This window comes from Eumetopias jubatus, unplaced genomic scaffold (genome assembly GCF_037043125.1).
Source record: "Eumetopias jubatus isolate StellerSeaLion01/CBP00866 unplaced genomic scaffold, mEumJub1_p1.0 scaffold_7, whole genome shotgun sequence".
Classification (NCBI taxonomy): Eukaryota; Metazoa; Chordata; class Mammalia; order Carnivora; family Otariidae; genus Eumetopias; species Eumetopias jubatus.
The window spans coordinates 121665558-121688110 of NW_028274813.1; the positions used below are offsets into that span (position 1 = coordinate 121665558).

At 51.4% G+C, this 22553-nt stretch overlaps 2 protein-coding genes across 2 annotated transcripts in view; both read left to right on the forward strand.

Moving 5' to 3' along the window:
* CPEB1 (cytoplasmic polyadenylation element binding protein 1) overlaps window positions 1-17210 on the forward strand; it is a 75457-nt gene extending 58247 nt beyond the window's left edge. Inside the window, exons 3-11 of the mRNA XM_028089423.2 lie at window positions 3729-3955; window positions 5622-5874; window positions 7799-7912; window positions 8228-8317; window positions 9234-9370; window positions 12236-12434; window positions 13701-13795; window positions 14316-14396; window positions 15754-17210. Coding sequence (XP_027945224.2) covers window positions 3729-3955; window positions 5622-5874; window positions 7799-7912; window positions 8228-8317; window positions 9234-9370; window positions 12236-12434; window positions 13701-13795; window positions 14316-14396; window positions 15754-15864 — 1307 coding nt within the window. The 3' untranslated portion in view covers window positions 15865-17210. The remainder of the gene's footprint in view (window positions 1-3728; window positions 3956-5621; window positions 5875-7798; window positions 7913-8227; window positions 8318-9233; window positions 9371-12235; window positions 12435-13700; window positions 13796-14315; window positions 14397-15753) is intronic.
* A 474-nt stretch (window positions 17211-17684) lies between these two features.
* Window positions 17685-21898, forward strand: RPS17 (ribosomal protein S17). The gene is given in 9 exon segments (XM_028089422.2): window positions 17685-17697; window positions 17991-18112; window positions 18802-18895; window positions 18898-18943; window positions 18945-18957; window positions 19219-19370; window positions 19591-19696; window positions 20408-20473; window positions 21771-21898. Coding segments are annotated over 9 exon segments (693 nt in total). The 3' UTR covers window positions 21852-21898.
* The last annotated feature ends 655 nt before the right edge of the window (window positions 21899-22553 follow it).

Consider the following 22553-nt stretch of genomic DNA (forward strand, 5'->3'; position numbering starts at 1 on the left):
CTTGCCCTTTGAGCCTTGGGTTCTCTTTTGTTAAGATGGGGTAATAGGACTCACTGCTTAGGATTTAGTGAAGATTACTTACCTAAAGTGCTTCTGACAAAGCATCTGGCACATGCTCTATGTGCAGTAAGTGGAAGTTGGTCTTAGTGAATGGTAGGAGCTTGGTTGAACCTGGTCCAGACTGTAGAACAGATGATTGACCATGAACCATGGGCACTTAAGGAAGTGAGTTCATTAGTGGCCAATGTGGGTTGTCATGCCATTTTCTTTTTAGACAGGCTTATTATCACATTGAGAGGAGTGCTGTAGACATAATTCCTCACTTTGACACAGGAATTTGACAGAGCCTCAAGATATCTTTGTGGGCATGGTAAAAAAAAAAAAAAATTGCATGTTAGTTGAAGTGGATGGATTTGTGGCTGGTAGACAGAAGTACCAATAACGGTAGTGAACAGAAACTGATGGGAATGAGAAAAGTAGTCTGCAGTGGCACCCAAGTTGCTTTTTGACTCTTCCAAATACACTTTTTTTCAAAACCTTGGGTGAAGACAGTTACTGTAGCCCATATTTACTGTCTTTGGCGCCCCCCAGACACAAGCCCTTTGGGCCAGCCATCCTCTCTTGAGCTTTTTTCTGCTGCTTTATGCTGTGTTTCCCTTGAGAACTCGGCTCCCTACAGTGCTGTACCTTTTCCTAGGACTGACACACAGCCCTGTGTCTTGTCTTTTCCTGGGGAGCGGCCCCCTCTGGCTTGTGCGCTTGCTGGGGGCTTCTCTCCAATGGTGCTGCTTTGTCAAGAGGGAGATGAGGTGGCCTCATCTACCACTTACCTCAGGGCCATTCCTTTTGTTCCTTCCAATTTCTCGGTTCTTTCCCTCTCCGAGGATCTCAGTGTTTGTTGGTTTTAACCACAGGCCCAGTTACATGGGTCCCGTTCATCTCCTTATGGATGTCCTGTCCAGCCTCTCATACATTCCACGTCGGCCCACTCCTGGTCACAGTCCTGCTTCTTGCCATCCTCAGAGCTCAGTGTTCACCGTCCCGCCACCTCCCGTTTCTTCTGTCTGTCCCTCACCCCACTTGCAGCTCTCAGCACGCTGAAATGGCTGGTTTGCGTCTGCGTCCACTGCATGACCCGTTTCTGTCCTTCCCCTGCCCTGCGGCTGTTCCCGTCAGCTCTTGTCACGCACACGCACTTCCTCCTTCACAGCCCTGTGTGGGTCCCGGTGGAGAGAGTGGCCCATCGAGCGTAGACACAGTCTCTCAGCTGGGCCCTGGGTGCAGGGGGGCCTTCCTGTCAGCCGCCTCAGCCACCCCCACAGCAGATCTTCGGTATCTGCCTAGTACCTTCACGGTGAAGTCTGCACGCCCAAACTTGATTTTCAAAGCTCTGTATACCTTGTTATTCGGCACCCTACACTTCTGTAAAATGTGAAGGAAGATGAGGCCCTCTAGGGCATTAGTACCATTTTAAGGCCAATATGTATGATCCACTAATTTTCACAGCACTTTTATGCCAGGTTTTGCAGCACCAAGAAGAAGCCTTGAATAAATCTTCACACCTCCTGCCTTCTCAGAGCACGAGCTCAGGGCCTTGGATTTTGTGCTTCACTGAGGCAGTGGCTTGTCAAAGAGTATTTGAGAAGTTTGACAAGGATTATTTCTGGTGGATGTCAGAATCCAAGCATTGAGAGACACTTACTTTGAGCATAGGGTTATGGGCCCATGCTTAGAAAATTGCTTTCAAAGCCCCAGTGAAAAGAATGTTTTCTTAAAAAGCAAAGTAATAAACTAGCAGACTCCTTTGCCGTAGGTGGTTCAGCGCCCCCCCCCCCCCGCCCCCCAGCACACATGCATATCAGACTGGCTAGAATGAAAAAGACTGAGCGTACCAGCTGGGGGCCAGGATGTGGAGGGGACGGAGACTCTCTTCAGTGCCAGTAGGAATGTAAAGTGGTACATCCCCTTGGGAAACCGGTGTGACCGTTTCTTTAAGAATCCAGGATATATGTACCAGAATAAAATAAACACACACATCCACAATATCCCCTGCACTTAAAAAGTTAAAGGTACACCCACCCTCTCTTCATCTTTGGGTCACAGGAGACAGGCTGGTCTCCTCTGGCACATGCGCTCTGTCGCAAATGGCGTGTGTGTGTGCCCTGCGAAGCGTGCTTTCACTGTGACTGCATGGGAGGCCTGGAGGGGTTCGTTCCTGCCACTTTGGACCGAGCACAGCCCCCAGCTGGCGTTCGGACCGACGAAGGACCTGAGAGGAAGCCAGCTCTGACTACCTGTGTGTCACTCAGTGACCTGGGGAGGGGGGCCAGGTATGGCCACTGCTTACTGAGCACCTGTGCACGTGCGCACACACGCACACCTGCACACGCACACACAAAGACGCACACGCACAGAGACACACACGCACAGTACTTTGCACAGTACATTGGTTTCACCTCACAGCCATTGAGGTGGACATTTTCCCCTGTCTTCCGATGAAAACATTATCAGGTGAACGCTTCTTCCCTAGCCCTTGTGCTGCCATGCTCCATGGCAAAGCCCTTTTATTCTTCATCCTCATGGATGAAAGGCATGTTTTCCTTTGGATTCCTTATGTCTTCAAGGCCAAGGGTGGAAAGATGTCCCTTTCTTCCACTTTACCTCCCTTACGTCTTCTGGCCTTTGCTTCACTCTTTTTTTTTTTTTTTTTTTTTAAGATTTTATTTATTTGACAGAGAGCACAAGCAGGGGGAGTGGCAGAGCAGAGGCAGAGGGAGAAGCAGGCTCCCCACTGTGCAGGGAGCCCAATGCGGGGCTCCATCCCAGGATCCTGGGATCATGACCTGCCAGGCGTCCCCTTTGCTTCATTCTTTTTTGATGTTTGGTATTTAAATATTTGTGTGCTGGGCACTGCTCTGCTGAGCACTGTCCATCTGCTGTCTTCGTTACTGAACCCTGCCGATGAAGCTATGAAATAGTTGCTATTCCACTCGAGACCTTATGAGAAAATGAGGACTCCACAAGCTTTGCAGGGCACACAGCCAGAGAGGTGGTGTCGGACCTAGGGTTCCAGCCCAGGTTCGTCTTAAGCCAGAGTGGGCTTAACCACACTGTCCTTCCACCCTCAGTGTCTGAAGTTCAGGAGTGAATAGCAGAGAGTCTGTATCTGCAAGCACTTTGTGTGAGGGAGCTTTGCAGAGGAGATGGCGTGCTTGTGTTGAATCAGACTTGTGGGGCGTGGCATGAAATTCTGTCCTGGAGCTCTAGATAGTGTTAGAAAGGTGGGAATTCTTTGAATAAATATGTTGGCAGGCAGTAAGGAAGGAGTGTGGTTTGGGCTTCCTAATTGTGCTGAAGGTGTCTCCTAAGGCAGCAGGACGTGTGTATCCAGACATTGATAGTAGCTGTGACCAGCGTTCCTGCTGGCACAGTTTCCCCAAATACTGGCACTGACCCTTAAGTTTGGGTGGCGGAGAGCTGTTCTGCTGTTGCAGCAAGAACTCTGGTCTTCAGAAAGCCGTCCTGGAACTGCCTCTAACGGGCCCTAGTTGGCCACGGGCGGTGTTGGACGTCTCCTCGTTACACCCTCCCTGTGGTTCTGTTGTGCTTCGGTGGTTGTGCCTTTGTGTATCTTCTCGGGCAGCTGTGGGAGGAAAGGGAAGGACTGTTGTTTGGGAAGAAAACGAAGAGGTCGTGAGACTTCGTTCTTTTTTTTTTTTTCTTCCTAGTACTGAGCATGCTTCACAACCCACTGGGCAATGTCCTGGGGAAACCCCCCTTGAGCTTCCTGCCTCTGGACCCCCTTGGATCTGACTTGGTGGACAAGTTTCCAGCACCCTCAGTTAGAGGATCCCGCCTGGACACCCGGCCCATCTTGGACTCCCGTTCTAGCAGCCCCTCTGACTCGGACACCAGTGGCTTCAGTTCTGGATCGGATCATCTCTCAGATTTGATTGTATGTAACTTGTCGGGGAGTGAGGTGGGCAGGGTGAGGGAGCGTGCCGTGGGAAGCGTGTCCATCAGAGTGCCGGTGGGAGGTGGAATGACGGAATCGGTATAGAGAACCTTCACCTACCATAGAGGAGATGATGCCTTATATACTCACTGAGCAGTACCTTTCAGGACTCAGGCAGCGGACTCTCCTCTTACAAGTTACTTCAAGGGCTTTGAGAAATAATTTCAAAAGTTAATATGGGAGTCCTGCATTGTTCTCTTTCTTGATCTGTTTGGTTGTTTTCTTGAGCCTTGAAACAGTACTGTTCATGTACCTCTGCATATGTTATCTCAAGATTTCTAAGTGAAGTAAAAATCACATGTTAGTCATTATTAAAGCTAGGATTTTAATCCAGATCAGACTGACTGTAGCTCCTCTAGTCTCTTTACTGACCCATGCCACCTCTCCATGTGAGGCCATGATGAATGTATGAACTCAGTTACTTTATGTGCCACATGCTCCTTCTTCACAGCCATGTGTGACAGGAGCGGCACCTGCGCTAAGTAGAATTGGTGGGTGGATTAGAATAGATGAGGGATCGGGGACAGGAGAAGTAAATACATGGGAATGGCAGTGAGAAATCATCCTGAGATAAAATACAATTTCAGGTTTGACTTTCTCTACTGCTAAACCCCCTCAGCCGCCTGCTGAGTGAATACGATGGCAGCTTTTCCTACCCTCCTCTCTTCTGTATCCAGGACTGGTAGCGTTGGATGTGGTTCGTTTCTCATCCATTGCATGACCTTTTAGGACCCACCTGGTCTCCTGTCAGCCTGTCCTAGAATACGAAACCTGGCGTTGGTGTTCCCACTGCTTGTTGGTTTTATCTGTTTCGGCCACGTTTCCAGAAGGGGGACCACAAGCAGGTCCCTTTGATTCTCCGGACTTCAGTTTACTAAAATGCTTCTGGTCCTACTTATGTTACTCAGATGGGGCTCAGTCTTGGAAATTTACCTCATAACTAGCTTTGATATTTTGGGATTTTGTTGAAAGAATTTTCTTAGGTACCCAACCCCAAGGGTAGACAGCTCACAGAAGAGGGAAATAGAGGCAGTATTTGAACTTATAGGAAATATTCTGACTAACTAGTTTGTGTTTTTTTGATAATGTGGAATCATTTTTACCCACCTAAGTTAGTAAAAATTTAGAGCTTTGACATAAGCTTATAGCGAAAGCTACACTCTCCTACATTTCTGATAGAAAGCAGAACCCTCCTAGAAAGCATTTTGGCGTTTTACATCTAGGAATTGGACCCAAAAAAACCCACACAAAGTAAGAAAAAGCTATACCTTACAGTTTGTATTTATAATCCTGAAAACTTGAAATGTGTCTAAATGTTTAACAGTAGGGGAATAGGTTAGTGAAATGTAGCCTGTTCCCTAAATAGATTATCATAAATTAATTAAAAATGATCATGAAGACTGGGAAATATGAAAAAAAATGTTGAGTTCAGGAGGAAAGGATTTGTTTAAATTTTAGTATAAGGACAGCTAATAAAAATGCATAGGAAGAAAATACATAAAAGAATATCAGAGCTAAATGGTATAATTTCTATATAGAATGTGATTATTACTTTTATAACAAAACTGTCATTTAAAAACCTGTATCTTCCTTTTTCCTCCCCTAGTCCAGCCTTCGCATTTCCCCTCCCCTGCCCTTCCTGTCTCTGACGGGGGGTGGTCCCAGAGACCCTTTAAAGATGGGGGTTGGGTCCCGGATGGACCAAGAGCAAGCTGCTCTTGCTGCGGTCAGCCCCTCCCCAACCAGTGCATCCAAGAGATGGCCAGGAGCTTCTGTGTGGCCATCTTGGGACCTCCTCGAAGCTCCCAAGGACCCCTTCAGCATCGAGAGAGAGGCCAGGCTGCACCGGCAAGCTGCAGGTGAGTGTGGCCGTGGCCATGCCTGGGGCCTGAGGCCTCCTTCTGGGCACAGGGAGTAAGTGACTTTAGTTCACAGACTGGTGAACTGTCCAGAAGGGGAGTTGGTTGTGTGGTGAAGTCTGTGGTCCGTTCTGTGTGCTAATGGGACAAACTCAGGAACTTCTCTGCGGCTGAGCAGAGAGGAAAGAGGCTGTGCCCGTACGGGGTCGGGCCCACCTCTCTGTTGTGCTCTTCCGTGGAAGTCGGCTGTGTATGAGTGTTGCTTTTGGTTCTTTCACGGGTGGGTGTATTCAGGAGAAACCCTAGAAGTGATGCCCAGGATTTTGTCTACCTCTCCCCTTTCTAATTCAGAGACCTGTCAGACATAACCCATGCTGGAGCTTTCTTCCCCGAGGCTTTCTGATTGGTCTACTCAGGGATGCGCTGTGGGGTAGGTGGTCTCTGTGTCAGCCTATAAGGTAAGGGATGTCCTGGTCTCTCAGGAACCCTTAGGTTCTGTCATTTAAGTTCTCCTAAACACGTATTGAATCTGTTCCTCATCTTATACCGGTACCTGGAAGTAAAGGAGTCTTACTAGTAAGTTGGGACACCGAAGCTTCAGGGAGATGCTCACTGCCTGCTCTTCCAAGGTTCTGGAGTTGATGACTAAGTGAATGTTCAGTTTCTCCATCCGTTTGTTTTTGTAGGCTTCAGTTTGTCTATCTTTCCCATCATAGAGCTGGACCTGATCTCATTCTCCTGATATTTCTGACACCCTGTTCACTTAATGGTTTTGGCAACTCATGTTTGTACGAGTGCCATTGTTTGCCTAAGAAATGACATTACCTTGCTTTTGGATGAGGCCCTTATATTGATTTATGTTTTTGTTCGCAAAATATTGCTGATGGTACCCAAGTTCTTGGCACAGCAATACATTGGGCCTGTGCCTTTTAAGGAATGAGCTTCCACGTCATTGTCCTGGATGGACGTGATGGTTGGTTTCGTTGGCTCTCTGCCCCAGTGCTGAAGGACTAAAATGGGCAAGGACTAGTCAGTCCCCACTGATCGGGAAAGGCACAGACTGATGAGATGGGCCGAAGGCCAAACTGGACGCCAAGAACAGAGAGGCCTCTAGAAGTTTTCAGAATGGCCAAACAGAAGATGGTTTCTACTCTGTACAGCAGAAAGGGTTTCCTAATGAGGTGTTTGAGTCAGAGATAACTTCACAGTAGGTTTAGACAAACTTGCATTTGGTATAAATAGGAAGCAGGGTGGTTGCGGGGAAATCTGTTCTCTAACAGGGTTGGCATCAAGGAAGGCCCAGTGTCTGTTCAGGTGCTATGAAGCTAGCTCTGGCAGTGATGGGACGTGGTTCTGAGTAGGGGAACGGTGGAGACATTCTTGTCTTGTTGGGTTGCTCCTGCTGGTTCTTGCTGGCAGTGTTCTGACTTCTGAGACTGAGTTCAGAGTGGAGACCAGAAAACAGTAGAATGTTCCTCATTGGAACATTTGGGGAGAAGGCCAGTTTGGGCCAGAAAGCCTGTAGGACATTGTATACAAAATTGCTTTGTTGATTTAAAAGTAATTAGAAATTTAAATTAATTAGTATTGTAAGCCATGACTAGGTAAAGCTGCTTTGTGGTTAGCTTATCAATCACCTGTTTGAAAAAGGCTTGGGTTGTGATCATTTTTACCCTACACATCTGCTCTGCTCTTTTTCTCTGTTTTAGTGGAGGCAGAATTAGTGATTTAGAATTGCCACACTGGGCTGACTGGTTTGTTGAAGGGTAAGGTTTCTTGCCTTTCAGAATACTCATGGATGTCCTCCCGGGCAGCCAGGCTGGGGCCATGTCCTGTCTAGTTCTTCCTGGATAAGTTCATCCCAGAAAAGATCAGTGACTTTGTTGATCCTCTGACCCATTTCTCTCTTTGTCGTCCACCAAAGCTGTGAATGAAGCCACCTGTACCTGGAGTGGCCAGCTTCCTCCCCGGAACTACAAGAATCCTATCTACTCTTGCAAGGTGTTCCTAGGAGGTGTTCCTTGGGATATTACGGAAGGTGAGCTGCCTCTGAGACCTGCTGCTTTGAGCACTGAAAGTGGGCGTGTCTCTCAAGAGCATTAAACTTGGACTTGAAGCCAGGGCTGAGGCTGGGCCCAGGCACAGGGTGTTACAGGAGTGGGGGCAGGGGTGCATTTCATAAATGCCCATATTGCTTCTGTGACTGGTGCTGACGCTTGTCACTAGACCCAAGGTCAATTCTGAGTGGTTTGTCAAGGTGAAAGAAGTCTGGGAGAAGAGTGGTTCTGTGCTTGCGCCTTTCTGGGCAGGGGACGTCCCTCAGTTTCCACCATTCTTTTCCATCTTCCTGCAGCTGGATTGGTTAACACCTTCCGTGTTTTTGGCTCTCTGAGTGTGGAGTGGCCTGGTAAGGATGGCAAGCACCCCCGGTGTCCTCCCAAAGGTAATATGCCTAAAGGTAATACAGACATGGTAGGAGCTTTTTTTTTCCCCTCCCTAGTACATAATTGCACTGAGGGATGCTGGGCTGTCCCAGCTGCATGCTGGTAATGTGGTTTGGGCACTCCAGAGCACAGAACTTTGAGCTGTCGGCACTCCTCTCCAACCCAGCACATCCCTCTGCTTCCTTGAGCTAATGTTCCTTCTGTCCACACTTACACTGCAGTCAGCTGCCTGTGAATCTTGCTGTGTGCAACTTCCTTGTGCACTTCCCTCCAAACCCAAACCCCGGCAGCTACTTTCCTCTCGAAATGAGGCGTTCAGAAAGCTTTCCTTTGCCTGCCTTTCTTGCCCAGTTATATTGTTGCCTGACCTAATTCTGAGATCCCTTTGGAGTTGGCAGGAATGAGGACCAAGCATCTGATTCCTCACTGGTCTGAAATGAGATCCCCTCCCTGTAGAAAGGAGCAGGTGCTATTTTCACTCTGCCCCATCTTCACTGAAAATGTTCCGATGAACTGAACCAGTGGTCTAACTAGGCTTTTAAAGCAATACCTCCGTGCCCCAGCAGACCGGCCACAGGCCTGCCGTCCTCCCTGCCCCACAACAGCCTGGCTCTGCTGCCCAGAACATGCTGTGTGTTCTGGGATGAAGAGCCGTGTGGTTAGGATGGGATCCTGTGTCCCACCTTGTCCTTTCCCTCCCTTGGGTGGGAGATGGTATGCTTCTCCCTTGCTTGGCCCAGCCATCTGACCTGGCAGGTGCTTCCGTTCAGAAAGACATTCCAGGAGTAGAACAGACATGTATCTTATCTTACACGAGGCCATTTTTCTTGGAAGAAACTCCCTACTGCAAAACCAAGGCTGAGGAGTAACCACCCCAGGGATGTTAATGCTGTATCTCCTTTTATCTGGAAATAGGGTATGTGTATCTGGTCTTCGAACTAGAGAAGTCTGTCCGGGCCTTGCTTCAGGCTTGCTCTCATGACCCGCTGAGCCCAGATGGTTTGAGTGAATATTATTTCAAGATGTCCAGCCGAAGGATGCGCTGCAAGGAGGTGGGTTAACACGATGTCCTCTCTGGGTCAGGGTGCTTGGTGCATGAGGCAGTGGGTTTCCTGGGGTGGGTGAATACGCGGGCTTCGGGCGAACATTCCTCCTGAGACGAGAAGGCTGCGCCTCCCATGTTAACAGTAAGGACAACAAAATACTCAGGGTAGAAAAACAAAAAACCGTGGGGCCTTACTGGTATATGTGTGCTCCTGCCTGTGAAGATCGGACTATGTCCCAGCCCTTATTCTAGCCAACGCCTCTGTCCCAAACAGAAATGAAATTGAAAACAGCAGCTTTCTCTACTTGGAATTAACTGACAATCTACAGCTGTTTCTCCCTAATCCTGCCCTCAGGTTGTGCCTCCCAACCCCCCAGTCTGTGGTGGGTAAATCCTTCCTTAGCCCATACCGTCCACCGAGTACCTCTTGGCTCCCATCCAGGGCTTCGTCAGTGATGTGCGTTCCTCCATATGCTTCTCTGTGTTTACGCCTTTTCTGCTCATGGCCTTGTGTGCCTGTGCCCTCAGCATCATGGGTCTCTAGCAGTGTCACTCCACCTGTGACCCTCACTGCTGGGGCTGCCAGGGCCCTTCCTGGGTCCTGTCTCAGACTTACTGAGTCAGTTTGGGAGGAGCGTCAGAACCTCCGCTTTGGACCAAGCTCCACAAATGGTCCTGGAGGGTGATGTCTGAGAACCAATTGTCAAAAGGAAGTTTTGTGCTCAGGAATCAGTGTTTTTTTAAAAATCTGGTTCCAGAGAACATCACTTCTGTGATACTGGACTAGATACTTAATATATCTGAACCTTCGTTTCCTCATCTATAAAATGGGGACTTGCAATGCATATTGTAGTAAAAAGATCAGCAGTTGCCAGGGGTTATGGAGGAGGGAGGGATGCATAGGTGGAGCAAGGGATTTCTAGGGCTGAGAAACTACTCTGTGTGATGCTCCAGTGGTGGGATCATGCCATTACACATTTGTCAAAACTCACAGAATGTACAACAGACACCAGGATTAAACCCTAAAGTGAACCACGGACTCCGGGTGCTGATGATGTCTGGCGTAGGTTCCCTGATTGCAGCGCAGGCCCCGCTCTGGTCAGGGCTGCTCATAGTGGGGGAGGCCGTGTGTGCACTGGAGCAGGGAAAAGGTGGGAGCTCGGTGCTGGCGGCTCAGTTTCTCTGTGAACTTAAAACTGCTCTAGTAAGTAAAGTCAGTTAAAATCTGTAGGGTAAAGGGGAAAAAAAACTGAGATGGTCACATTGGATTTAAAATAAAATAAATAATCCAAGTAACAAAGCTGGCTCTTTATTGTATAGATGTTTCCTGGTGTTAATTCACATTCGGTCTTAGTGGCAGGATAAGTCGGCCTCACGGCTGCCCTTTCTCACTGTGTGGGGCTCATGTGGCTCTCCCACCTCATTACACTCCAGGACTTGGTTAACCTGCTCCATCGCCCTGTCCCCTGCTTTCGTGGTGAGAGGCTGCCACGGCCATACCCCAGACCCCTGGCCCTCCTCAGTGCCCCCTGCCGGCACCTCCCTGTCTCCTGTCCCCAGCCCGTCACCCTGCAGGGATTCCCCGCCTGTCTCTGGTGCGCTGACTCTGGGCTCTCCTGGTTGTGACCTCCCTCTCAGACTCTTCTGTGTGTCCCCTCCCTGCCACCATGCCGTCAGTGTTGGACTCTTCTCTCCCCGTCACTTCGGCCACTCACTCCTGTGGCTCTGCTCTCACTTTCAGACCCACACTCCCCTCTCCAGCTTCATGTCCTCCTTGAGCCCCACCTTCCTGTGGGGATGTCCTGTCATCCTGGACTCTTGAGCTTAGTGTAAGAGAAAGCTTGGAAAGCTTGCTGGCCCCTGGGATGTAGACCAAGATGGTGGTAATTCTCCCCATGGGGGTGGAAAAGCAAAATGGACTTTTTCATCTTCCCGTGAAATGAGTTTTTTTGGTAACTGCCATCAGGCGCTCATCCCAGGGTCTTCTAGGCCTGGACCCCCTCAGCCCCGACTCTTCATTCTCCCGCCAGGCCTAGGTGGTCTAACTTGTGCAGCCTCCTCTGTCGAAGAATCTTCTTGGTCTTGGCCTGTTCTGTGCCCAGCGCCACCTGGACCTCCAGGTCCTCATCACCTGTCCTCTCAGCTGTGGCCTCTGCCTCAGATCTCTTCCTGCTTCGAGACTTTTTGCTGTTGTCGTCATTGTTGCTGGATCTTCACAGATTAACTTTCCAAAAACACCAGGCATCTGTCAGCTCACTTCCTCGTGGAGTCTTCTGCCTGTTATGCCAGATTTGGTTGTAGGCTCAGGGGACTCAGAGGCAAAAGACATGGTGAGCCCCTGCCCTGTGAGCCATCCGCCCTGCGTGTCTCCAGTTACTACCACTGTCCCTGGCACACGCCCACTCGTGCGCACACTGGGTCAGTAACGGTCTCACTGGGGGACCTCGAGCAACCCCACCCTCTGTCCTTCCAGTTCTTACCCTTCAGGTTCTGAGTCCTTCCTGCCCCAGGGACGCCATGGTCTCTGTGGCTCTGTGGTCCTCTGCTGGAACAGCCCAGCTGACGGTTGTAGAGTGCTAGCTTCCTGAGTGTGACAGTCAGGACTGTTTCACTTGCTCTCCAGGAGGAGAGTCTGCTGTTCGACTTGTTTTCCCCATTTCAGTTACACAGACTCAGTGAAACCCAGCTCTGGTTGGGGTGAGGTGGCTGCTGAGTACCTGTGTGCCTGGCACTGGGCAATACACCCATGCCCCTACTGGATGGGCCTTGGTATCCCCAGTTGGAGCGCCTCCCGAGCATGTGCCTCGCGGTACAAGAGCCTGGCTCTCTCTGGCTCCCTGCCAGGGCTCACACACCTTTGGGTGGTTTCCAGGTGCAGGTGATCCCCTGGGTCTTGGCTGACAGCAACTTTGTCCGGAGCCCATCTCAGAGACTCGACCCCAGCAGGACGGTGTTTGTCGGTGCTCTGCACGGGATGCTCAACGCCGAGGCCCTGGCAGCCATCTTGAACGACCTATTTGGTGGAGTGGTGTACGCGGGGATTGACACAGATAAGCACAAGTATCCCATTGGTAAGTGTCCCACTTCTGTGGGAAAGCTTGGTGGCCCCTGGGACCTTGCTAGACCGAGACTGTAATACTTCCCACGGGAGTGGAGAGGGAGGCCTGACCCAGGTCTGCAGATCAGCATCTACCAGCAGCATAGCATCGTTTTCTAGATAAGCCATTGGTACTGCGCCTTGCACCCACCCCTCTCCCACCACCTCCCACGAAGGGGGAGGAAGTGACAGGAGATCATGGGAAGCGATAGGAGGTGAAAGTGAGACCAGAACTTTGGTTGGAAGCTCAGAGTTTGTAGCCAAACCAGTCTCCAATGACAACAGATAATACTTCATTAAAAGGCCAGGACCTCCCTGAACTTGCCTGTTGTCTAATTAAGAGTTCTTGAAAAGTGGCCCTGTCTAGGGCCAGAGACCAGGTTAGGCTGAAGGATGATGCCAGGTGACTCTGGCAGCAGAGTGTGGTCATGGCCTGTGCCCTCATCCTTGCTGAGGGGAGTCAGCAGCCCTAACTGCTGGGCTTTTTGGTCAGCCCCCGCCCCCCCCTGCCGAGAATGAAGGTTCATTCCTCAGCCATAGCAGAATAATCTTGGTGGTGGGGTTTGGAGGTGGAGCAAAGCCTGAACTGTGTGATCAAGGCATGGCTAACCGACCTCCCCAAATGCTTACTCTGCCCACCCACACTGAATCTGGTTGGGAAGGAGCACCATGTGCTCATCGGTGCTCCACGGCAGGCTGGGAACAGGGACTGGAGGCTGGGGGGCAGAGGTAGCGTTTGGCAGGATGAGTCGTCTTTTGGCTTCTCTGCTAGATCTCCGGAGTGCCTCCAGGCCAGGAGGGGTTTGCCTGCTGCCCTCCCTTCAGAGAGGGGTTCTCTGTGCATCTTGGTTCCCACTCTTAACCCTGCCTGTGCACCAGAGGAGTCTGCCTGCCCCCATCTCACTCCGCAAATCCTTCCCCCGCTCCTGAGTGGTCTGTGCCACCGCAGTTTGCATAACTACATCGTTTAATAAATGGGGCGGCGGAATGCTTAAAACATGGCTAGTGCCATGTGTTCAAATGGTAATATTGGGATATATTGGGTTAAGTAAATTATATTATAAAAATTCCACCACTTTCTTTTCACTTAAATGTGGCTACTTGAAGACTTAAAATTACATAAGTATCTCACATGACATTTCTATCTGACAGCCCTGGTCTAGAAACAGAGTTTCCTGAGTGTTGACAGTAGCATTTGGGAGAATTTGGCTAGAGGGTAAGTTTGTTCTCTTGTTCCCAGGGTCTGGTCGTGTGACTTTCAATAACCAACGTAGTTACCTGAAAGCAGTTAGCGCTGCTTTTGTGGAGATCAAAACCACCAAGTTCACCAAGAAGGTGAGTGCGCTGGTCTGTACCCTTACTCTGGGTCTTCACTAGCCAGGGGGGGCCTGAGGTTGGAGCCGTTTGTGGGCCAAGTGAGGTTGGGGTTGGGCGTGGCCTGGCTGTGGCAGGCTCAGGAGGGAGGTGGAGGGGAGCTGGGACTGTGGAGCCTCTTCAGTATGTGAGGTGTCTGCTCACTGGGTGTTTGACCAGCGTTGCTTGGGCACCCTGGATTCCCATTCTCCAACCTGACCTGCATCCTCTGAACACTTACCTTTTGCTGGGTGATCGAATGCTGGCATCTAATTTGCTGAGAAACCCATGCAGATGCAGTGATGTGTGTTGTTGCCTGCCAGTCTGGCCTTGCGTGGTGTGTGCATCTGCCCTCGGGGCTCTGTACTCTGCCTGTATCTTCTCCTTCACAGTGAGATGTCCTGCACTCCTGTGTATATCTCAGTAATGTCCCTTCTCTTCTGGCCCATTTGGCCTCCTGGCGGGAAGAGCCACTCATTCTCTCGTTTTTCCCTTTGTGTAGGTTCAGATTGACCCCTACCTGGAAGATTCTCTGTGTCATATCTGCAGTTCTCAGCCTGGTCCTTTCTTCTGTCGAGATCAGGTAAGTCCCCTGGGCACTTCAGATGTCTAGGAAGTCCCCGCCCTCAATTAAAAATTGTCATGCCACATTTGTCTCTAGGTTGGTGCTCTTGGGGTTGTCTAAGAAAGCACAAAGGAGGCAGCAGTCATGTTCCCTGATGGTCAGACCAGGGGAAACAAGCCCTTGGGAAAGCCTGTTAAGTCTTGATACCTTGGCCTTCCCCTTGCTTGTGGCACGACCGCCAACAGGATGTCTTTGTGGACGGAAGGAACCTGGGTGGGTATGGTCAGCAGCACCTCTGAGCCAGGCACAGTAGTTCTAACTCAGGCCTTTCCCCATTGATCTTGCCCTACTCAAGGACCTCTTCTTCACTTGTGAGCCTCTGGACTCTTGATATTTTTACCTGGTTTCTATCCACAGTTGTCAGAAGTGGGCAGCTTTCTGTTGAATGTTCCTGGGTGGTGGGAGCAGGCTCTGGGTGTGTTTGGGCAGTGTTTCTCATATGTTAAAACACACATTTGAGGATGTTTAAATGCAGATTCTGACTCCGTGGGTTTGGAGTGGAACCTGAGATTCCTTATTTCTGACAAGTTTCCAAGTGGTGTCCAAGTGGCTGGCCTGGTACACTTGGACAAGAGTTAGGGGAGGTTTGGGGCCTGTTCAGACACTAGCAGTCAACCATGCTTGGTTTTTTTTGCAGTGGTGCTTATTGCTCAGGGTCAGAGGCTCCAGGTAGGTAAAAGTTAAACCGGAGGCTCCAAAGGGAGGGTGTGAGTAAATTTGGGTTGTTGGGCAAAGCCCAGAACAGGTATCTCTCTGCTGAGCCTCTTCTAGCAGACTTCTGTGTGTCCCTATTGTTCACAGATGAACCCCATGTTCAGGCAGTTGTTCAAAGGCTGGTGGGCTGGCTGAGGTTGCACGGCCAGCCAGAGGTAGGACCAGACTGTGGGGCATACCCCATTGCCTCTCCTCACTTAGTGTGAAGATGAAGGCGTGTTGCCCAGCATTAGGACGTGTAGCCGCTATCTTTGAATGGTCTCCTAAATTAGCAGCCATCTGATGCAGCTGCTCTGTAGGAGGTGAGAAGGGCCAGGACCTACGAGCAGCCCTGGTGGTAGGAGAGCGTGCGGGCAGCTGGCTCTGTCTCTGCACAGTAGGAACCCCTCACGTTTGCTTGAGTTGGGCACATAGTGGGTTTGCCACGGCTGGTCAGGCCTCTGTCAGCAGGGAGGACGTTCCCCAAGACCATGCCTTCTGACTGCACGGAGGCCGCCGGGAACCCCTGCTCCCTCTCCAGCAGAGCAGGCAGCTCATGCAGGCCCCCCTCCCCTCCGGTCTGACGCGGATATGGCTTCTCTCCTCCTCCTCCCCCAACCAGGTGTGCTTCAAATACTTCTGCCGGAGCTGCTGGCACTGGCGGCACAGCATGGAGGGCCTGCGCCACCACAGCCCCCTGATGCGGAACCAGAAGAACCGAGACGCCAGCTAGAGGGGCAGGCCGTGCCCAGTGGCCTGTGGCGCCCAAGGCTGGCAGGTCAGGCAGCCGCCTGCACCCTCCTGCCCCTGGCGACCAGGGAGCTGGCTTCCCAAGGACAAGGGAAAATCGTAGTCACCTTTGCACTTGCTGAATCTGTCTTTGTTTCTGCACTAATTAATGCACAATGAGTTCTGTCGGGTTTTGTTTTCAGGGGGTGCGCCAGGGCAAGGACCCTCTGGCTCACCCTCCAAGCGACTCTGTAGTTTTCCCAGATTTTAGTTCCTCATTTTGCCGATGAAAAGCAAAAAAGAACTACGTGTCCGGAAGGTATTGACACGATGCCTACATCTAGGTTTATTTATTAAAAGCGCTTTTTTACATTCCTTGCAATACTGATGGTGGTGATGCGCAGGTCTCGTTGGTTTCATTCTTGCAGTTGCCATACAGTGCCTTTCCATTTATTTAACCCCCACCTGAACGGCATAAACTGAGTGTTCAGCTGGTGTTTTTTACTGTAAACAACAAGGAGACTTTGCTCTTCATTTAAACCAAAATCATATTTCATATTTTACGCTCGAGGGTTTTTACCGGTTCCTTTTTACACTCCTTAAAACAGTTTTTAAGTCGTTTGGAACAAGAGATTTTTTTTTCTTTCCTGGCAGCTTTTAACATTATAGCAAATTTGTGTCTGGGGGACTGCTGGTCACTGTTTCTCACAGTTGCAAATCAAGGCATTTGCAACCAAGAATAAAAAAATTTTTTTGGATTTGAAACTGGACCGGATAAACGGTATTTGAGCGGCTGCTGTATATAGTTTTAAATGGTTTATTGCACCTTCTTAAGTTGCACTTATGTGGGGGGGAGGGTTGATAGAAGTTTTTAATCACAAAGTCACAGGACTTTTTTTTCTTTTGTAACTGAGCTAAAAAAGGGCTGCTTTTTGGTGGGGGCAGATGAAGGCTCACAGGAGCCCTTTCTCTCAGAGGGGACAAGTACCCTTCCCTTATTTCTTTCATTTGAGAAGTGTATGAAGCAACAGTTGCAGTCACTGAAATGCTACTGGAATTTGAAAACTTGACTTTTTCTTTCTTCTTTTTTTAAAAAAAAGAAAACAAAAAACCTACTTGCCCCTCTTTGGGAAGCTGTGTGCCAAAGAACCAGTGTCATAACCCCCCCTCCCTCCTGCTGAGCTGACGTTGCATTGTTGCATATCCCAGCTACTCTGTGGGTTTTGTGAAGCTGTGTGTGAAGTCTCTACCTCATTGTAGTATATGCAGGCAAGACTGCACTCTCCTACAGATGTGTGGAGTAAGCTGTGGTGTAGTTTTTTTGGCACATAATAAACACGTTGCAGCAGAGTTCTCGTCTGTCTCTCTCTCTGTGGTGTGGGAGCCAAGGGGCAGTAGGGTAATAAGACTTGAGAGTAAAAATTCATGTTTCCTTGGATTTTCTGTGATGGGATTCCAGCCCAGGTTGATGGTGGGGCCGTGGGGAGATCTGCCCCTGTCAGTACTTCTTGGTCACTTCTGTGGTCAAATGCACCTCAGAGACGCCTCTCTGGCGGGTGGGTAGCTTTGCTCCAGGCATAAAAAGCCGTCATGCTTACACTTCTCAAAGCTCCAGACGCAGCTTGGAGAAACTGGAGGCACAGCTCCTCAGGCCACTTGTTCTCAAGCTCTCCCAAGCTTTCTCGGAAGGCTTTCCATTGCCTTGGACTCACCTGTGCTTGAGCCAGTTCCTTTCTAAGGGAGAAATTTACTTGCTGCTCTTCAGAGAGCCCTGTTAATTTGGATTCTGTCACAGGCTCCCAGGATTTGTGAGAGGGTCCGACGATGCTCTTTCCAGGTAGGTTGTGCCTGGGCCCAGTGCCCGGACTGAGCCTTTGGATTCCACTTGAGTCTGAGGTAGAGGGAACGTGGCACAGCAAAGCATCCCTCTGGTGAGAGGGGTAAGAACTCCTGTTGGAGGGGGTGGGGGAGTCCTTCAGCCAAGACGGAGAGGCCTCACTCATCTTTTTACTCGAGGTCTGGCTGGCAGATGCTGGACAGGAAGTTTGCTGATAAAATAAGTTCCTGCAACTCCCTCAGAGGAGCGTGAGCGTCCCTTTTGGTCTCCGCTTTTTCTCCTTTTTCCTGCAGAGGCGTCTCTCCTCCCCTCCGTCCCCATCTTGTCCAGGGGCCACTTTCAGGTAGAGGGCTTCCTGTCCTCCTTCCATTCCCAGTCAGTTCAAAGTCTGATGGCCCTGGCCAAGGTGACCAGAGTGAGTTGGATGAGGCCCAGCCCTGTGCCCCTGAACCCCTGCAACGTGGCCAGTCCAGCCTGGGCTTCAGAAGGCCTGGCTTGGGGATGGGTGCGGCAGCAACAGCCTGAAGCCTGTACTGGCTGGAGGAGGTGCCCCAGTACTGGGTTGGGAGCGCTGCAGGCGAACTGGGCCCTCTGCTTCCACGTTTGAGAGCTTGCTTTGTCGGGGGCACTGGGGACTAGCGAAGCAAAACGGCCCTTCCTGTGGTAGAGCTCACCCTTAGTTGAGGAAACTAAGGCAAGTCACCATGACAAGCAGCTTAAAAAGGATAGAAGGGAAAGCCCCTCTGCTAAGGTGACGCTGGAGCAAAGACTTGGAAGAAACGGGATAAGCGTCTCCCAGTGGCGCCCTTCTCCCCCAGGCTAGAAAAGCAAGTCCCTGAGGCTGGGGGTCCTGGGCGGGGCACCATCTACCTCCTTACCTTTCCTCGTTCCCGAATCGCCGTTCCAAGGACTCTAAAGCCTCCCTCCGTGCATCCCTTCTAGTCTAGGGCACATCGAATGATCCTGTCTCAGAGCCAAGAAGCAGAAGAAGCGGGCCGACAGAACGCTAGGAGAGGCGGGGAGCGGGAGCTGCGCCCAGGGCGGGGGCGGGGGGGGGGCGCGGAGGCGGGCCAGGAATTCGCCCCGCCCGCCAGGTGACGGCAGGCCCCCCTGCACTTCCGCCCCGCCGCGCCAGGGGTCGCTGTGGAGCACCCGCTTCGGCTCTGCTTGTCCCGGGTTAGCCGGAAGCGCCTTTCTGGCCGCGCTTTATAGGCCTCGCTTGTGTTTCCTGTTTCCTCTTTTACTATACCCGCCAACATGGTAGGTATCTTGGCCCGAGGCCTCGGTCTCCTACAATCGTCCTCCATCCTCTGCTTTCCGCGGCCTCCAGCCCTCGAGGAGGGGCGCGGCAGCCCCGCGCCCCCGGCCTCCGCGGGCCGCTGGCCTCCGCGCTGAGCCCCGCGCTCCGGCGCTGCCCGGCCGGCCCTCCTCCCGTCCCGGGCTCAGCCACAGCCCGCGAACCCCGCCGCCGTCGGAGGGCTGTCCCGGCTCGCGGGTGACGCTGTGTTCTCCCACCCGCAGGGCCGCGTCCGCACCAAAACCGTGAAGAAGGCGGCCCGGGTCATCATTGAGAAGTACTACACGCGCCTGGGCAACGACTTCCACACCAACAAGCGCGTGTGCGAGGAGATCGCCATCATCCCCAGCAAGAAGCTCCGCAACAAGATCGCAGGGTGAGCTGGCGGGCCTGGCGGAGAGGGGCGCGGGAGGGGCGCGCTGCGGGCTTCCCTGCGCGGCCGCGTCGGGGGCTTGGGGAGGCGGCCGGGCGGGGTGGGAGGGTTCGCGGCTTGGGCGGGCTGCGGTGAGCCGCTCTGTGCGCCCGGGCGGAGCCCCGGCCCTTGTCCCTGCGGCGTCCGCGGCCTCACGGTGCTCGTGGCCGTGTGTCCTTTGCAGCTATGTCACACACCTGATGAAGCGGATTCAGAGGGGCCCGGTGCGAGGCATCTCCATCAAGCTGCAGGAGGAGGAGAGAGAAAGGAGGGATAATTACGTGCCCGAGGTAAAGTTGCGGGGTCTGGCTCATCCTCAAAGGTGGAGCAGCAGGGTGCTGAGAGCCTTGAGAGGTCCCTCTGGCGAGTCTGAGGAAGGGGGTCTCTTATGCATAGAGCACCCCGCCCCCGCCAGCTGTAGTGCCCAAACTCATCTGCCTGTGTGATCGACCCTTCTGCCCTGCTGGGGCCCTTGAGGTCCCTTCTGGTTCTTCCCAGCGGAGCCCTTGATGCTGTGCGTTTCATGGTTTGCCTTAGCATAGCATTCCTGAGTTGTTCGCCTCCTGCGGAGGTTTTGTGCAGACTGGTTGGGTGTAAACGAGGGAATTGCAGAGGTAGAAGCAGAAGAGCAGATCCCTGGGACCTGGAATTCTTTTTTTTTTTTTTTTTTTTTAAGATTTTATTTATTTATTTGAGAGAGAGAGAATGAGAGAGAGCACGAGAGGGAGGAGGGTCAGAGGGAGAAGCAGACTCCCTGCTGAGCAAGGAGCCCGATGCGGGACTCGATCCTGGGACTCCAGGATCATGACCTGAGCTGAAGGCAGTCGCCTAACCAACTGAGCCACCCAGGCGCCCCGGGACCTGGAATTCTTAAGCAGACTGCTCACCTTGGGGGATGCCGGCCGCCACCCTGTTATCTCTCGTTGAAGAATCTTGGAGAAGCGTGCAGAGAGTGAGAGATGACCCACCGATTGTTTGGGGGCCTGCCCTGTTCCTTCTAGGTCTCAGCCCTGGATCAGGAGATCATTGAAGTAGACCCTGACACTAAGGAAATGTTGAAACTCTTGGTAAGTGTTGCCTGAGTTCCTAAAGGAGGACTTTATCTCTGGTCGAGGACCATCTGTAGTTTTCTCCTGTCTGTAGTAACAGGAGCTACGTTCTTCATACATTTCCTTTGTCCTCACTGTGTCCCGAGAGGCACATCCTGTTACCTACTTTTCCTACCTGAGGAAATGTAACTTGAAGATTAATGGGTGGCAGGGTTGGGAATTCCGTCTACACTGCTAACCACTGGACAGGCTGCCTCCAAAATGGGGTTAGCTAGTTGAAGGTGGAGATGGCCCTCCACAGGAAGAGAGTTCCGGAAGCCATGACCATTCCCCCATGACTTCCAGGACAACCTTCCTCCCTTCTCTCCTGTTTGCTTCCTGCCTCTGTGGCTGCTCCTCACATTTGCCTCCCCGGTTCCAGCTCTGATTGTCTTTTCATTTCACTCTTCATGCCTTCACTCGGGGACTTCACTCCTTGTGCGTCTATATGCTGACCACTCCAAAGAACTGTGCTCTGCTTTCCCCATACTTCCCAGATAGTTGAGCTGTCTTCATGGGGCTTCTCTCTGCAGTGGTACATAGTTTGGTGAAGGCAGCATGGCTTCAGAGTCCAGTACACAGTGACTTGAAGCAACTTCATTTTTTCTTCTTTATGACCATGAAATGTGAGAGGTAATGAACAATGAACTTCAATGTACTCACCAGCCAGTTTAAGAAAAACATTACCAGCATAGCTGAAGTCTGTTGTGGATAATTTTCTCCAGAAATAATCAGTCTTCAATGCAACTTTTTAGTTTCAACTATAAAATTGGTTTTTGAGGATAAAATGGGAGGGACGTTAAGTTCCAGGTATGTGGCAGGCCCTTGGCAGTTGCATTAGTGATGCTTCCTACTTGTGTCAGGCCCTGGAAAGGAAATGGAACTGTATGTGACCTTAGAGCAGTGATTCTCAAAGGACAAGATTTTGACCTTCAGGACATTTGGTAATGTCCGGACACGTTTGGTTGTCAGAGCTTGGAATACTAGCAGACATTAATGGATAGAGGCCAGGGATGCTGCTAAAAATCCTACAGTGTACAGGACAGCACCCTTGTCTGGGTGTTGGGGTGTATGTGCCTTCAGATCTCAAGTAGGCTCCCTTGTGAGTTTATTGCTCTGGGGCAGGGAGAAGGCCTCTGTTGTGTTTCTGCAGGGTCCTGCCAACCTGACCCCAAGCTAGGGGAGGCAGACAGGCATGGCCTGGCAGTGCTCCCGGGACTTTCAGCACAGATCTCACCAATATAGCCACACTGAACCTATTTTGTTGTTTTTCTAGGACTTTGGCAGTCTGTCCAACCTGCAGGTCACTCAGCCTACAGTTGGGATGAATTTCAAAACACCACGTGGAGCCGTTTGAATCTTTCTGCTGTGCTGTAATATCTTCAATAAACCTTGGACAACAACCTTGCCTGTGTCCTGTGTGGGTTGGGTGCCAGCAGTGCTAAGGGCAGGAGTTCTCTCTCAGGGAGAAATCCTGAAGAGCGCTCTGCAGTGGGAGCATCTGTAAGTGGCCTTTGGGCAGTGCCCATACAGTGGGTGTGTTGGACACCTGAGCCACCCTGCCTCGTCCTGGCAGGCGCTGAGCACTAACCTTGGCTTCAGGTGGAAATCAGGAGATGCTTTCCTCCTCGCCCCGCATGCCCTGAGCGTTTGATCCTCGGCCTCCCCCAGATACATAGAATCTGGGCTAATGAACCTGCCCTGAAAGGGTAACAGTCCTCACATGTTTGAGGGTTGGGCTTTGCAGGTGGGAGATAGGATGGGTGGTGTCTGCCTAGTACCTGGCACGTAGGAGATGCAAGTGGAGGTGGAGGTGGAGGTGGGTCAGTATAACTGGGATGCTCGCTGGGAGGATCCTCAATAGTCGCTCTGAGTTCAGGGGTCTGCTGAGGCTGTGGGTCAAAGACAGGGCAGGGCTGGTACCTGCTCTTGAGTAGTGAGGAGAAGGAGCTGTTGTTCAGTTGGTGATCCACACATTTATCTGCTTTTCTGTCCAGGGTAAAGCTGGGCATGTTTGCAAGCGTGGGTGTCGAGATCTCTGCAAGGAGGTGGCAGAGCC